The 17,939-nt window shown below is 38.4% G+C and overlaps 1 protein-coding gene across 1 annotated transcript; it reads left to right on the top strand.

The window, feature by feature from the left end:
* The first annotated feature begins 13,052 nt into the window (after nucleotides 1-13,052).
* On the top strand, nucleotides 13,053-17,343 carry LOC142162204 (uncharacterized). The gene is made up of 2 exons (XM_075218528.1): nucleotides 13,053-13,588; nucleotides 16,716-17,343. Exons 1-2 carry the CDS (start codon nucleotides 13,053-13,055, stop codon nucleotides 17,341-17,343), a joined length of 1,164 nt encoding a protein of 387 aa, XP_075074629.1.
* The last annotated feature ends 596 nt before the right edge of the window (nucleotides 17,344-17,939 follow it).

Here is a 17,939-nt window from a genome sequence, read left to right as displayed (position 1 = left end):
TTCGATCTCAAAGTGTCCGAATCAGAGTTTCGAAGACTGGGTCCGTATAATTCTGGTATTATGAGGTATTTCCTTTTCTTTCCTTCGTATTTGCTTCTCTACATATCTTTTTATCTGCTGTATTAATATTAAAATTTCTTTTGGTCAATTGACCTTGTTCATATTCAATAGGATCAATTCTGTCATTTGTTTAGGTTCGATATGATTGTTATGTGTTATAATTTGTGTAATCGATTAATGAGTTGCGTCGATTAATTAGTTTTCAGTTAATCTATGTTTCTGTCAATACCACTGAAATTGCCTGTGAATTGCCTAATTGTCTGGGGTTTGATTGTTTAGTATCAGTTGTTGTAAGCAGTCCATTAATTAGTTTCGTCAATTAATTCACTCATGTTTGTTAAAATAGAAAGTTTGTCAAACGTTGTTGTGTATATTTGATCTGTGGCCATTTGGTTTCAGGGCATTGTCATTAGGATGACAATGAACTTGCATTCCTGATGTTTGCATTCATGTGCATATTGATTAAATATTTCAGTTTCAGTTTTAAGGATTGTGTTAAGTTCTATGTTGTGTTAAGTCTAGATTGATTTAATTCCAAGTTCATTTGTTCCAATTAATTTCTAACCATAGTCCTTCAATAATCAGAAATAAGTTTGGGTACAGTTGAAAGTCAGATTTAATTTTCAAATCTTTGTTAAAGTTGAAAACAGATTTCAAATTTAAAAAGTTGTAATGTAGTAGTGTTTGTGTTAGGAGGGCAGTGATATTAAGGGTTTTCAGGGGCAATTTGGGATTGAAACAATTAAGTTTATATTTTAGTATTAGTGCTTTGTTAATGGGGGTATTAACTAATACATTAATGGGGAACAAAAGGTAATGGGGGCTGAAAATCAGGGAAAAGGCTTCCTTAGTGGGATTGAAAGTAAAAAAGAGCAGATTTTTAGTGGGGAATTCTGATTTTTTGAAAGGAAAAAAGGTCGGGCAGATTGTATAAAAGAGGGGGGGCAGACTGAAAGAGGGGCAGAATCTGAAAAATTCTGGAAAAAAATCAGGCAGAGAGAGAATAATAGACATAGAATTGGAAATAATACAGAGCTTTGCATTAAGAGTTGGAGTTCTCAAGCTCAAGAGTTTTAGGCTGCTTTCTTTGAGTGATTGACAAAACAGAAAACTACTGTTTCCTTGCATCTGTCTGTGATTAGTTTTCTGTTGTCATTTCATTACTTCACTGGATTTCTGGACTGTTTGATTGCTGGGATTGTTTCTGTTGGTTATCATTCTGTTGGTGCTGATTGTCGTTGTTGTTAGCTACTGGTCTACTGATCTTCACTCTATTCTTCTGTTTCTACTATCAGGTACACTTTCGAATCATTGTGATGCGGCTGTTGTAGTGAAAAGAAATACTCAAGTAGTCAAATATTTAATTTGTATTTGCATGTTTAATAGCCAAAGGATAGGCAGCTGTATAATCTATCTTTGTAATTCAAATTAAGAATATGGACGATGGAATTTATATTTTGCTAGAACTATTTTCTTTTGATTATAAACTATAATTTGTAAACTATTAATAGTTTTCCAGTGTATGTTAGTTAGAATTCTATTTCATTTTGAATTAAGTATTGAGTTGTTGGAATTAAACAAGTTTAGGTAATCCTAATTGGAGCCAACATCAGTCTGAAATAACAAGATAATCATGAACCTGCTGATAAACTTAGTTAAGGCATAAATTTGGACTAATTGTGTGAATTAGGTATTAAGGTTTGACTCAGGCAGCTCGTTTGTTTAAAAAGGGGATTTTTTTGGTTTGAAGGGGTAATTGTTTGAATAGGTTTAGTTCTGGCAGTTTTAAGCAGAAATAAAAAAGCCATTAATTATATAGAATCCGTAGGCTTGACATATTTGAAGCGCGATTCAATGTATAAAGGATAAGAGCCTTAATCCAATAGGTTATTCAAGTTAACGAGTTAGCTTCAACAAACTTTTGTAAGCATCAGTAATTAAGGTGGGTTAGTTTCAAATAGTTGAAAAGCATTTAGTCCCAATGAATCAATTCGTCTAACCATGCGAGTTTAATCTAGCTATAGGTTAATTAGTTTTTTTTTAATATGTCCTTTGTCGATGTTGTATTTTATTTATAATTTCAATTTTAGTAATTTTCTCTTCCAATAACATTTGTCTTAGTCTAGCAATTAATATGTTTTTTTTAGCATGTAATTAACTAGGATTATTTTCTTTTATTTTAGAGAACAACCTAAATAGAAATGCAGTCACTCTAGGACCGTTTTTTTTTAAAAAGAATGAGATGAACCTCGCCGAATAAAAATACAAAAATTGCGGGGCCCTCAGTAAATATTTACTATAAAAATTGCTTAGACTTCGGAATGGACCGTTTAGCAAACTTTCACGGCCCTACCCAAAGTAGGTGATACGCTAGTCGCTTTAGGCGCGCCTTTAATAATTTAATTTTCTTAAAACTCGGGTGCACATTTATGTGACCCAAATCAAAATCTCAGCAGAGTCGAAATATGTCGATAACCACAGGTACATTGATGTGACGTGGTTCGAGATATATTTTCACGATGTTGCAATTCTCTATAAAATAATAATAACAATAAAGCGGTTAAAAGTTGAAATTGCACTATAATTTTTGAACATGTATTAATATCAGATATTTTAGCCATTACAACAGTTTAAGCGACTGTGCTAGAACCACGGGATTCGGGGGTGCCAAACACCTTCCCTCGGGTCAACAGAATGTCTTACTTAGAATTTCTGGTTCGCAGACTTCATTTGGAAAGTCGAATATTTTCCTCGATTCGGGATTAAATTGGTGACTTGGGACACCCTAAATCTTCCAAGTGGCGACTCTGAATAAATAAATAAATCCCGTTTCGATTGTCCTTTAAGTGGGAAAAAACTCCCTTTCGCGCCCTTTTAAGGTGGCGCAGGTGAAAAAAGGAGGTGTGACACCGCACTACTCCAAAAACCAGCACAAGCAAGACGCTATATTCACTGGTTTACGGGACTGACGTAATTATACCAGTCGAGGTCAGAGAAACCAGTTTGAAATACTCCAACGAGAGCGGACCAAGCAACGACGAAAGTAGGCTACAAGATCTGGATGAAGTCGAAGAATGGAGAGACATGGCCCACATAAGAATGGTATCCCAGAAGCAGCAAGTAGAAAGGTACTACAATAAGAGGGCCAAGGTGCGGCCGCTCAAAGTTGGAGATTACGTCCTCAAGGCTAAAACACAAGCAGCGAAAGACCCTAATGAGGGAAAATTAGGAACAAACAGGGACGGACCATAGAAAATCACAACCGCAACAAACAAAGGAGCATTCCAGTTAGAAACAATGGAGGGAAAACTACTCCAAAACAACTGGAATGTCACATATCTCAAGTACTTCCACTTCTAAAAGAAGGTATCACCTAAGTCGTACTCTTTTTCCCTCACGCGGGTTTTGTCCCAATCGGGTTTTCAGAGTGAGGTTTTTAATGAGGCGGCAAGGGAGGCGGCAAGGGAGACGCCTCGAGGATCGGAGTGATGTCCATTACCTCGACCCATTGAAATAATCTCTAGAGCGAAGTAATGAAAGTACTGGATATAGATAATCATCTCCATTGTATGAACAGGGTCATGTGATTCTTACAAGTATAAAATCAAACATCCATTGCATGAATAAATATGACATGTCTTCATACGGGAATACGATCAAATCTCCACCAAGAAATGTACAAGGACATCGACAGAAATATGAGTTCGACCTCATTCGAACTATGACGGGATCCTACTTCAACGACAGTTCGAAGAAATATCCCAATGGCCAAGGCCATCGAGAAAAATATGAGTTCGACCTCATTCGAACTACGACTGGATCCTACTTCGACGACAATTCGAAGCAACATCCCAATGGACAAGTCCATCGACAAAAATATGAGCTCGACCTCATTCGAACTACGACGGGATCCTACTTCGACGACAGTTCGAAGCAACATCCTAATGGCCAAGGCCATCGATAAAAATATGAGTTCGACCTTATTCGAACTACGACGGGATCCTACTTCGGCAACAATTCGAAGCAACATCACAATGGCCAAGGCCATCGACAAAAATATGAGTTTGACCTCATTCGAACTACGACGGGATCCTACTTCGACGACAGTTCGAAGCAACATCTCAATGGCCAAGGCCATCGACAAAAATACGAGTTCAACCTCATTTGAACTACGACGGGATCCTACTTCGACGACAGTTCGAAGCAACATCCCCATGGCCAAGGCCATCGACAAAAACATGAGTCGACCTCATTCGAACTACGACGGGATCCTACTTCAACGACAGTTTGAAGCAATATCCCAATGGCCAAGGCCATCGACAAAAACATGAGTTCGACCTCATTCGAACTACGATGGGCTTATACTTCGACGACAGTTCGAAGCAATATCCCCATGGACAAGGCCATCGATAAAAACATGAGTTCAACCTCATTCGAAATACGACGGGATCCTACTTCAACGATAGTTTGAAGCAACATCCCAATGGCCAAGGCCATCGACTTTAATAACTTAATGGCTCGACAATTATCCCGGATACCATAACCATTGCAAAGAAGATCAAATCGACAAAATATATTTTACATTGCATCAAAATGTTATTTACATTTGTCTTTACAAACGAGCTCAAGTATGCCTCCCGCAAAAACCCCAAAACAAAAGCAAGTACAAACAAATACTACACATCATCCCCGATGGGGTAAGCATCTCCGTACCACGAGTCCGAAGCAAGACGGTTCGCATCATCAGAGTTGATGTCATCCTTGTTAGGTGTGAGGGGGTCGAACCCGTATGCCTCACGAGCTGCACAAGCTTCGATGTGTACGGCCTGAAGCTCCGCCTTAGTAGCCCTTCCCTCAGCATGAAAAGCCTTATACACGTCAAGTCGAGCCTCAGCAAGGAATCACAGCTCATATAAATGACGGGGCATGACCGGATCGGCTGAGGCACTAGACGTAGAAGGTTAAGAACGTCGATTTGAATCCTCCTCCCTCAACAAGGTCACTTGTCCATTTAATGCACCCACCTCTGCCTCCAGTTCATTGACACGCCCTTCGAACCCCGCAACCTTACGACCAGAGGCCTCCTTCTCTTCTGCCAGCTCCGACCGGCAAATGCTGAGGGCATTCTCTAAAGATGCGATTCCAGAAATAATTGTCGTCAACTTATCGGTACCAACGCGCAACTTGCCCGTAAGCCCTCTACCTCCAACGCCTTCGCATTCAACTCAGCGGTCAAACCGGCCACCTTTGCCTACAAGTCGGCATTTTCGGCCATGACCCCCTTACTTAACTCAAGCTCGTCGTCTTTCACCTTAAGGTAAGCCTCGAGTTCACTGGTACAAGCGATAGTCTTCATGAGCTCCTCATCCTGCTCCCTCAACTCTTCAATCTTACACTCCAGTTGGTCCTCCCCTCACGAAACAACTGAAACTCAGGGTCCTGATGGTAAATGTCGGTCATCGCACGATGCTTAGCACGATACTGATGATATTTGGACGACAACTTTTCAAAAAGGCTCGTCCTTCTCCTCTCCCTACGCTCTCGCTCAATCTCCATGAAGAGGGTCTGACAAAAAAGGGGGAGAAGTTAGAAACAAAATACAGAACGACGATCCTCACACAAACCCAATGACGAAAAGGGAAGGAAAGGCACCTACCCACAAGGCCATACCGATGACCTTCTGAGACAACTCCGTGTCGCTCATCACCCTAAGAGCCTCGTTCTCAGGGGCAACACATATAAGATCTAGAGTAGACGCCACTTGCTCGTAGTTCAGTAACAAGTTGTAATCCCCCGGAATGACTATGTGACGATCAGACCCTTCCGTTCTGACCTCCAAATGAGTATGGCGACCTACGAACTCATTGACATCCTCTAGGTCTACATCCAAACCTGAGCCGTCACCCTCAACATGACATCCTCCGACGTTGGACGACGCACCACCCTCAGTAGAGCACATTGAGCTAGCTTTAGAGTAAACTCCCACTTGGGGAGATCTCCCCAACAAAATGGCGTCAGCCATAAATACGGGCACGGCAGCCGTCTGCGACGCCCTGCTTCTATCAGCGTCCATGGCCACGCCCTTCCCAAGTTCCAGCCTCCTCCTTTTTCTCGATAACGGCTCATCCCCGTTAAAGGATTTATCCAAAGGATATGGAGCCGGTACCGAAGAAGCCTCCTCCCTCACGACCCTCTCGAATAGACTCACTCAAAACAAACTACGTGTCTGCAACAACAACGACCTGTCAAAACGCAGGGACTGGCGCCCTCTGCCTGGAAGCTCCTCGACCTGTCATCACGTTGTGTCGTATTAATAAATAAGGTCATATGGCTAACGAAGTTGTCACACCTCCTTTTTCCGCCCCCGCGAGGGGCGTAGGAGTTTTTTTCAATTAAAGGACAATCGAAACGGAATTTATTTATTTATTTCAGAGTCGCCACTGGGAGATTTAGGGTGTCCCAAGTCACCAATTTAATCCCGAATCGAGGAAAAGAATGACTTTGTATTACAGTCTATGAACCAGAAATCCGGATAAGGAATTCTGTTAACCCGGGAGAAGGTGTTAGGCATTCCCGAGTTCTGTGGTTCTAGCACGGTCGCTCAACTGTCATATTTGGCTTGTTTATCTGATTTTATACCATTATGCGTCGTTTGTTCTCTTTGAGAGATTGGGTTCACCGGGTAAAGTGGATCGGGTTGTGGAATCGGGTTTGGTCAAAGCTCCGGGAGCCATTGGATCAGAAACAACGAACGACCCCGATCAAATTCAACCATACGGCGTCGTATGGTTTGTCTTTGAAATTAACTGACCGGGCATCATCAAACGGCGTAGTATTTGCCCTATACTACGTCGTTTGATGGTCTTTGGGTTGACTGACCTGGGCCGGGTAAATGCTTTGTTTTGGGCCTGATTTTTTGTCAATTAAAATGGCCCAGTCCAATTTTCCTCCTATTTACACTTCCTTCTTTTTTTCATTTTCTTTTAATTCCTAATTACTAAAATTCCTAATTTGAATTATAATAATCAAAATTAACCTTACAAAATATTAATTACCCTTTAACAACCATTAACACACAAGACAAAACATTAATCACACAATGACACATTTAAATGACAAAATAGGATAAATGCATATTTTTTGTGATTTTCTTTTTTAGAGCTAAATGACGGTTTAATTAATTCTTAAATGCATAATTAAATTCTAGATATGCATGCAACATGTATTTTTTATTTTCTTTTTCATTTAACTAACAAAGTAAACATTTACGGACAAAACACAAATAATTATCCAAAAATGCCACATAAATTCTAAAAATTGCCTACAAAGAAAAATTATTTGTGATTTCTTTTGGAGTAGTTCTTGTGAGGCAAAAATCACGTGCTCACAGAAGTGGTAAGGAAAATATTTACCAGAAGAGACTCTAGGGCCGTAACGTTCCACGAAGGCGGACCAATCTTGAGTCTCTGCTGCATGAGGCAACAAACGGGCTACCCAATCCCTGATATCCGCAATAGGGCGAGGCAGACATCCCATAGCTGCAAACGAGAAGCAAATAAATTTTATAGTGAATACAGATGAAAGAAGAGTAAAACGAGTGGCAACACTTACGAGTCTCATTCCATCGCTCCAGAAACCTAACGGAGTCAGAAACGACATGTTCGGTTTTGACAAAGAAATACTTATGCCAAAACTAGCGACTTGCCCGGTCATCTATCCCGACCACTAGCCCTTTCGTACCACGGAGCCTCAAATGCACCATGGTACCCTTGTGGAAGCCAGGCGTGAATAGGTGAAAAGGTGGTGGATAGAAACGTTACATTCTGCCAACTCTGCATACTTGGTCAGCAACAGAAGTATCTTGAGCGTATGCGGCGAAAGTTGCGCCGGACAAACTTGGTAGAACCTGCAGAATTCTTCCGTTAAAGGGAAGAGAGGAAGAGTATAGCCAATCATGAAAGGGTACTCATAGAAAGCGCAGTATCCAGGTCTGTGGACATCTACGTAGTCTCTCCCCGCCGAAACCATATCTACATGAATGGGAATGCCATACTTTACACGAAGAGCATCAATATGAACTTGCTCCATTTCAGAGAATACGGGGTCCGGAGTATGAGGGGATCTTTGAGGAAGTCACTTCGAGATAAGTGATGCCTCAGTAGTAGTTCCTCCACCGTAGGAAGGTTGTCACTCTCTTCCCCCACCGTATCTCCACTGCCAGAAGGGGTGTCGTAGACAATGGGGTGGCCTCAGGAACCTCTTCACGAGAACGACGAGACCTTGGCATGATATCGTTCAAAGGGGTATCAACACAAAAGAAGAAGGAGGAAGAAGTTTCAAACGAAGAACGTAATAAGAAGTAGAAGGGTATTAGGGCAAGCTAAGGAAGAGTGAAGGAGGTTATCAAGAGTGTAATGGCCAAAAACGTTCGAAAAAACAAACCCTTCCCCTATTTATAGGGTTGGTGGCGCCAGAATCGAAGCGGAGAGCCACAAAGTGGCGCTAAAAATGAAGTATCAAGCCATCAACTCCTGCCCTGAAAACATGCGTGATGATGATGCACATGAAGATGACATCATTTCCCGTTAGTCCCTCCACTTTGGACATCAGAGACGAGACCTGAGGCAAACCAGAGACGAAACGACCCTTGTAATAATGTATGGCCATCATGGGACATTAGGAATATTCCTTCAAATATTTCTTGTATTTTGTCTTTTATAGTTTAGAAGAATTTCTCTCTTAGTATAAAAGGAGGACAATAACCTTGTAACCGATATAAAACACGCTGAAGACATTACTATCTTATGAATGAAAAGAAACCTCGTGACCTATCTTCTCCTTATTTATCGATCTTTCTAGAGATTATTATCCACAACTAAGATTTACCCATTCATCTTTGATTGATTTGTTCAAAAGGGTTTTAATATCTTTTGAGTCAAACAACGTGCACTCCTTCCGGTCAAACTCACCTTTTTTTGGTTTCTCATATGATGTTCGATACCCACATTGGAGCTTGATTATATTCGAATTCGCACTAAGATCCGGGGAGAAACGCTCCATATCAAGAATTTTTTCATATCCAAGGCTCAACTCGAAACATCTGGTTAAGAGTGGAGCAGCCCCATCCGCTGCACCACATCATTTTGGCGGTGGTCAAACTTACGTTTGTTTCTGTTGGATACGTTCAACGGTCAGTTTATATGATTTTCTATCATTGCTCGGTGATTAGCTACGATTATCTTAGATTATCGTCTCTTGATATTTGACTAATAATTTTACACCTACATCTTAGCTCTTTCTTTTTATTTTACATGAAATTATTTGACTAAATACAAAATTTGACGCAATAAGAACGTTTAACGCATAAATTCAGTATACAGTTTATCATGCAAAAATATTCTTGTAATATTGGATATTTTATATAATTTGTATAGAACTATGTCATTAGAGTAAATTACCAATTCCAGTTTGACTCTATAATTTGCTTACACATCAATAAAGTAAAAGCGACGAAAAAATTATAATTGAAGTATAGTTTTTCACTAACGCCAGTGCAACACTTGCTCTCCGAATCTCTGTTTTAAAAGGCCGAATTGGGACTCGTTCGGGGTTCGCCCCGGGGCGGAACACTCGTAAAACGCCCCTGAATTTATGTGTGGGGCTTAGTTCCATGAGACTTACGCCTCGGCCATCGGGGCTTACGCCCGGACACGCCCATCGCCCAGCTTACTGGGCTTGCCTAATAGAACTTTATGCAATTGTATGTAATTAACCCTGTAAATCCTCAAATTTTCTTAATAAATCGTTGACTATTCAAAATTACTTTTTCCCTAATTGTAAATTATTAAGTTGAGAGTATTTTATGTCATAATTAAAATAAAAATTATTGCACGTTATCTACTAAGACTGCTATGATAGTTAATTTTAAGTAAATCTTTCATTTAAAAAGTATTTATTTATTAACTTTTGTTATGTCTTTATTATATAATAGTCCATAATTTTTTTAATGATTATTTTTCTAAATATTATTTTTTCACGTTTACGAGATACAATACTTATTAATTTAATATCTCAGTATTAGCTAGTAACTATTTACGAATAATTAGTTATCATGATATTGTATGATGAATTATGTGCCACTTTATTAACTTGTTGAAACTTACAAATGAATGATGCTTGAGAATCATATTTAAATTGTGAATTATGTTTTTATATAAATTCTCTTTCAAATAGAAAGTATATTAAATAAAAAGAGTATTTTTAAAAAAATATCAAATTATAATATTGAAATTATTTCAAGATTCATTACTCCTTAAGAGATACATATAAGATTTCGTATCGAATATACTACTTTTGATATTTGATTTGTAATGACGTTGCAGCTAATTTGCATATTATGATATATGTCATACTTTTTGTATTATTCGTAGTTGAATTATAATTTATAAATATTTTAAATAGATTATTTGTTATATTTTTGTGATTTTAATGTAATTTTTATAATTATTTTTTATTTTTGTACTATTTTAAAATTCTTGAAATTAGTAAAATTTAAAGATCCATGGGACTTACGCCCCATGTCTCAGGGCTTACGCCTCGCTTCGTCATAAGTAAAACGCCTCGCCTCACGCCCCCGCCTTTTAAAACATTGCTCCGAATCAAATTAAATTTTACTCATTCCAAAAGTTTTTCTTGATTTTGAACAAATTATTTTGTCAATTTCTCACTTTCATGTTTTGTTCTATAAGTTTTTTCGTGATAATCGTTAAATAAGATTCAGAAATAAGTAGCATATTTCCTCCAACTTTCTTTTTTGTATTTTCCTTTTAAAAAAAAAAGGGCCACTAGTGTTAGTCGGTTATTATATGATTAAATTTAATCACCAGCCGTTAATCAAGGGTATTCCCACACGTGCGATGGAGCATGTGAAACAATTGCCTAGAAGGAGAGAAGTTTAGGAGTTTGTGGGCCTTACATATCTGGCCCATGTGAAGGCTTATCTGGCCCATGTGATTAACCGTTAAAAATCCCCTAATAATTTCAAAAATCTCGTTAATAACAATGTTATTTTATTATAAATTAATAAACAAAAACCCCCAACTTGAAGGTTGGGTTGCACGTGTGGTGCGTACGGAGAATATTTGTGTTTGTATGTTCATGTGATGCAACCCTGCCAAATTACAAGTTTACCCTCACTCGACTTCTTGAATTCACATAAATTATTGGTCTGTTCGAGGGTAATTTTGGGATAACAAGGCAGAGAGAGAATTAGGGGAAGCATGTCTGGTTGGCAACTAATTATTTAGTTAGAAAAATAATTTAATTATTATAGCTGCATCATTTAATATAATTGGAAAGATTGTGAGATTATATACTTTTACCTAATTATATTATTGCTTCAAATGATGAGAAGCTATCTCAACTAAGTACGATTCTATGATTCTACTCCATTATTTTTTAAGTATTTTTTGCTTCCATTATGACATTTTCCATTTGGCATCTCTATGTGTTACTATCTATAGCTATAGGGGTATTAGCATGAAGACATAGTAGTCTTTTCACTAGAAAAGTAGTTAATCGTCGGTTATAGTGGTTGAAGTTGTTAGAAGTCAGCTTGTTAATTCAGTCGTTAAAGATGGAGATAGGGGTTAAATACAAGAAAGGGGATTGATTATAAGGATCTTGGAGAAATTGTGTATTCTATCAATAAACCATATTCTTTCTTCTTGAATTCTTATTCCTCAGTTCAATTGTGCCTATTTGTTCAAGGATTATTCATCATCCCAATCCTTTAGGACTGCACTGATTGTGTTCTTCAGTGAGCACGTAACATTGGTATCAGATCAAGAGGATTCTAGGCCGAAAATTACGCCGGAAGCTAATACCAGAAACGGAGAGGTGAGGCGCGAAATGGAAGAGTTACGCGAACAAGTGCGTATTTAGGGTGACACATTGGTGGAAATTAAGCAAATGTTAATTGCTATAACGAACAACAACGAAGCTCCAACGGTCCAAGTAGCTCCATAAGCAGCTGAAATTGGGAAAATCACGTTCGCGGTCAAAACCCTAACCATGCTGGTCGATATCAAAGGTTCAATTTTCCCAAAGATATAAGGGGAAGATATTAATGATTGGTCCTATAAGGCGGAGTAATTCTTTGATTACGAGCATATCTCAGAGGAAATAAGGTTCAAACTGCTTTTATTAACATGGAAAGCAAGGCCCTTCAATGGCACAAGATATACATGAAGCCTAGAATGGGGAGATTCCCAAATTGGGAAGATTATGTTGGAGCAGTGTTTTTGAGATTTGGAGATGTTGAACATGCATATCCCAGGCGGAATTGGTGGCTTTCAAACAAAATGGGAGTGTTCAAGAATTTCTTGACAAATTCGATGAATTAGACAAATTCGATGAATTACTAAACCAAGTGGAGTTTGCGGAAGAGCACTCCATCAGCATCTTTTTAGTCAATTTAAAACCTGAGATTGAGATCCAAGTAAGAATGTTGGGACCAAGAACATTGATGAAAGATTATAGCCAAGCAACATTGGCAGAACAATCTTTAAAATTGCAGCATGGTCACACCCAAGCATTAGTGAGAAATTCAAGGTCATTACTGGCTACACCTAGTAGTACGTGGGGGTCAAGTTCTAGAGGGTCCAATTTCAATCAAAGTCGTGAAGGCAGCAGGCCTTCAGGGCCTAGGAAATTCAACAAAATTGACATTAAACTAGCATTTCAAGGATCAAGGAGGTTATCAGCTAAGTAGATGGATGAAAAGAGAGCCAATGGCGTTTGTTACTGGTGCGATGAAAAATAAACACCCTAGCACTAGTCGAAGGAAGCAATTGTTTATCCTAGAATTGGATGAGGAAATAGATGAGTCTCTTTTGGAAGATGAGCTAGAGGAAAATGAAAACTCTTAGGAATCAACCTTGAATCCTCAAGTTTCTGTTCATGCCCTTGATTGAACTAGTGACTACAGAACAATGAGAGTAAAGGGAGTTGTTAAAGGAAAAATGGTTCATGTTCAAATTGATTCAGGGTCCACACATAATTTTATGGACCTCGCAGTAGCCAAGAAGTTGGATTGTAGACTGGAAACCATTCTCTCCTTTTCTATATTTGTAGCATATGGCAACAAAGTTCACAATTATGTGATAACTGCACGGGTCACTTGGAAGATGCAAGGAGTGGATTTCAAAGCTGATATATTGGTTATTCCCTTGGGAGGAGCTGATGTAGTATTAGGCATTCAATGGCTCATTACTCTAGGAGATATAAAGTGGAACTTCAAGCAGTTGAAGGTGGAGTTCCAAATTGGAGGAAGGAAAGTGTCATTGAGAGGTAGTCAATCTGGGGCTTTCAAAGTAGTAGCTGATGTTCGAATGGAAAAAGTACTCAACAAGCCTAGTCAAATTCACATGATATCGGTGGTGTTTATTCCACCCTCTCAAGAAGTAAGTTCAGTGCAAGAAGCAAGAGTAACATTAAATTCTCAGGAATTGCAAAGTTCAAAGGATCTGTAGAAGGTGCTTCAACAATGTGCATCCCTTTTTGAGAACCCAACGGTCCTGCCACCCCATGAGCTCATGACCACAAGATTATTTTGAAGGAAGAAGTCTCACCCATCAATGTGAGGCCATACAGATACCCTACAAGCCAAAATAATAAAATTGAAAATATAATTACTGAGATACTGGAATCTGGTGTCATCAGACCTAGTGTAAGCCCATTTTCTTCTCCTATTATTATGGTTAAAAAGAAATATGGTACGTGGAGACGTTGCATTGACTATAGAAAGTTAAATTACTACACAATAAAAGATAAGTTCCATATTCCAGTGATAGAAGAATTGCTAGATGAGTTAGGGGGATCAAAATATTTTTCAAAATTGGATCTTAGATCAAGCTATTATTAGATTAGAATAGATGTGAGGGATATTGAGAAAACAACCTTAAGATCCTATAATGGCCATTATGAGTTTGTAGTAATGCCATTTGGCTTCACTAATGCTTCTTCAACTTTCCAAAGCCTCATGAATAAGATCTTTCAACCCTATCTAAGGAACTTCATCTTAGTATTCTTTGATGATATTCTCATTTATAGTCCATCATGGTCTGAACACTTACTTCATCTACAAAAGGCCTTTGATATTCTACAAGAACACAACCTATTTGTGAAGCTCAGTAAGTGTTCCTTTGGAAAATCTGAGGTGGAGTATTTGGGTCACATTATCACATAGCAGGGGGTAACCACTGATCCTGGCAAGGTACAGGTGATGAAGGACTCTCCTATCCATAAAACCTTAAGGAACTCAAGGGGTTCTTAGGGATAACGGGTTATTATTATAACACCCCGTAAATTTGACTTAGGTATGGACATGTTAAATGAGTAGTAATAGATATGTGAAGTTCTATTGGGATGAGTATGGGTGGAAATAGTTATTTTAGAATCAAGATGGAGAGTGAGGTGCATAAGATTCGACAAAATCGACTAAGTTTACAAAAGGTCCGTCTTCCAGCAGGTCTTAGTGAAAATGTGTAAGGAATTTTGGAATACTCAAAAGATAAAAGTTGTAGCCCTTTGAAATAGCTTTCCAACGATATATTGTGGAGACCGAACGGATCTCTATGTTATGTGCATTTTATAATATCAGTGCGCAATATGCGCGCCTAGGTGCGCACTCAGAGGGTTACATGCACGGCCACGCACTTGTGGCAGTGCTACTGCCATTTTGCGCGGTCAGGTGCACGGGGGTCGTACTTGGGGGTCATTTTAAAGCCTTACTTCGTTCCCCACACCCCCAAAACACAAAAACTTGTTCTAGGAAGGAGAGCTCTCAAAAACCTAACTCCTTAAAGGTACCTCCACCATCCAAGGTAAGTTCTAATGGTAATTCAAGTTAATTTCAATCTCCCAACACCTTATTAACATGGGTATACCCTCCATATTATTAGATATTCGATTGTGACATAATTATTGAGAAAAGAAACCCTAGAACTCGAATTCATGAAGATCGAACGTCAAGAAGGTAATATCTTCACCCTCTAATTGATTATAGTATTGGATTAATTATTGTAGACTACAAGTTAATGAAATATGAGCTGATGGGTTTGATATAAAAGCATGAACAATTATAGGTTTGGCTTGTTGATTGTTGATTATTGGTTAATGGTGTTGTTTATCTTATGGGTGAAGAAGAATTATATTGAATATAAGAAATTTGAGATTTTAGAATTTATCTAGGAGCAAGCGAATGACTTGTTGGGTGTAGAAACACCATTAATGAGGGCTATGAAGCTTTATACCCGCCAAGTGTTTGATAAAATGCCTAAGTGACCAAAACATGAGTATTATTGCTAATATAGAATTCCTTTAATTTGTATTGCTATAGATTAAAGTTGAAAGGGTTGTCAAACATTGTATTACGCTCAAGAGCAGGAAGTTAAGGTATGTGAGACTAACTCTCTATGTTTGGGAATGTTAATGATTCTCCTTACACTACGTTTCTTTTACAACGTTACTAATTATCTCAGAAATATAGTCTCAGTCTAGTCCTATTCAGTATGACAGTATCATGTAACTCAATATGATTCGGTATTTCAGCATCACATATTGCAGTATGATTCTCAGTTCCTGAATTTAAATCCCTGAATGTTGGACACCTGTATTTGGGTCTAAGACCGTAGTTTATATGTTTTATGCATACTTGGGCGTGAGGCCGTAGTTTATGATTTAATGCATGTTTGGGCCTGAGGTCGTAGTTTATGCTTTATGTATTTTTGGGACTGAGGCCGTAGTTATGTATACATATACTTGCGCCTGAGGCCATAATTTGTGCACACATATATATTGGGCCCGAGGCTTAGCTTATTCAGATAAACAAGTTGTTCATCATTCAGAAGAGGGAGTATTCATATCCTTACTTCCTTTGTTCAGTTTAATTATTAGTTATCATTTCAGTTATCAGTTATCATTTCAATTATTAGTTATCATTTCAGTTATTATTTATCAGTTATCAGTTATCATTTTAGTTTGAGTTTCAATAGTTATCATTTCAGTTATCAATTCTCAGTTATCTGCTTAGCTTCAGTTTCAGCATTTATAATTCTTCTTTTAGTTGCTTTATATTCCAGTGCAATTCAAATGTACTGACATCCCTTTTGCCCGGAGCCTGCATCTCACAATGCAGGTAATGATTTACAGGTTGACGATTCAAAGCGCTAGGATTCTTTTACCAGTTATTTGGTGATTCCCAGTTCTTTCGGGACATTATAATTACCCTACATTCTTTAGTATTTTTAGACAGTTATTATTTTCAGTACTTCATTAGAGGCTTTATAGACTAGGGTAATAGCTAGACAGAGTCGCAGGGTTTTCATATTAAGCTATGTTGGCTATAAATATGTTTTAAAATTGTATTGGTATTTCCGCACTTTGATTTATATTTTCTAGACTTTCAGTATATCAATATGTGTTAGTTTATCTTCTGCATTCAATATGTTATGATATCACATGTTGATTTAGCCAGCCAATTTGGTTCGCTCGGTCGCATATAGTCAGACACCGGGTGCCGTATTACGTCCAGGCCCAGATTTGGGGCGTGACTATTATAGGAGGTTTGTCAAAAGTTATATAATACTGTACAGACCTCTAACTAAATTGCTAAAGAAAGATAAGCTTGGTTGGTCAGAAGAAGTTGTTAAAGCTTTCCAGAAATTGAAACAAGCTATGAGTGTTGCCCTTGTGCTAGCATTGCCAGACTTCTCTCTTGAGTTTGTGATTGAGACCGATGCATGTGGGGTGGGTATTGGGACAATGTTAATGCAGGCTAGACATCCCTTAGCTTACATGAGCAAAGCTTTGAGTCCAAAACATCTACAATTATCAGTATATGAAAAGGAAATTCTAGCCATTGTAACTGCCATTGACAAATGGAGGCCTTACTTGATTGGGAGGCATTTTGTCATCAAGACAGACCATCAGAGTCTCGAATACTTATTAGAACAAAGGATTTCAATTCCTAGCCAACAGAAATGGTTGACCAAACTAATGGGGTATGACTACACTATACTTTATATAAAAGGGAAGGACAACATATCAACTTATGCCTTATCAAGATGCCATGTTGCACAAGTTCAGCTGCAGATGCTAACTACTATTACTTTTGATTTTCTTCTAAAGGTCCAACAGTCATATACAGAGGAATGGGGATCCTCTATACAGAAGTTGCTAACTCAACTACAAGCAGAGCCTTTACATGCAGGGGTCCTGTAGAGGAAGGGAAGAATTGTCATTGGTCTGACCCTGTTCTCAAGAAGGAGGTTCTGTAATATTTGCATAATTTAGTAGTTGGGGTCATTCAACTATAACTGCCATTATCTTCAAGGTTGGTCAACTATACTACTGGAAGAAGATTAAACAAGACATTTATAATCACATCAAGAGCTGTGAAACTTGTTAAAAGTGCAAGGGAAAAAATGTCAAATACCCAGGCCTACTATAACCACTCCCTATTCCTGAGAAAATTTGGCAAGATATCAGTCTGGATTTCATAGAAGGACTTCCAAAAGCATACGTCAAATATGTGATCTTGGTAGTAGTGGACAGGTTGAGCAAATATACTTATTTCATTGCATTGGTACACCCTTATATAGCTCCTTAGTGGCTGAAGCTTACTCAAACAGTGTCTATAAACTCCATAGGTTACCTCAAACTATAGTCAGTGATCGGGATGTTATATTCCTAAGCAAGTTTTGGCAAGCCTTATTTGAACAATAAGGAGTTCAACTACATCACTCAACTGCCTATCACCCTCAATCACATGGGCAAACAGAAGCTGTGAACAAATGCCTAGAAGGGTATCTCAGGTG

Source organism: Nicotiana tabacum, chromosome 1, assembly GCF_000715075.1.
Source record: "Nicotiana tabacum cultivar K326 chromosome 1, ASM71507v2, whole genome shotgun sequence".
In the NCBI taxonomy this organism is placed as follows: Eukaryota; Viridiplantae; Streptophyta; class Magnoliopsida; order Solanales; family Solanaceae; genus Nicotiana; species Nicotiana tabacum.
This window is presented reverse-complemented; position numbering and strand designations above follow the sequence as displayed.

Bases quoted from the DNA above. Each gene is read 5' to 3' on its own strand.
- LOC142162204 (XM_075218528.1), top strand. From the start codon at position 13,053: ATGAGAGTAAAGGGAGTTGTTAAAGGAAAAATGGTTCATGTTCAAATT. The intron at 13,589-16,715 runs GTAGAAGGTGCT...AATACTGTACAG, and splicing joins TTGCAAAGTTCAAAGGATCT to ACCTCTAACTAAATTGCTAA.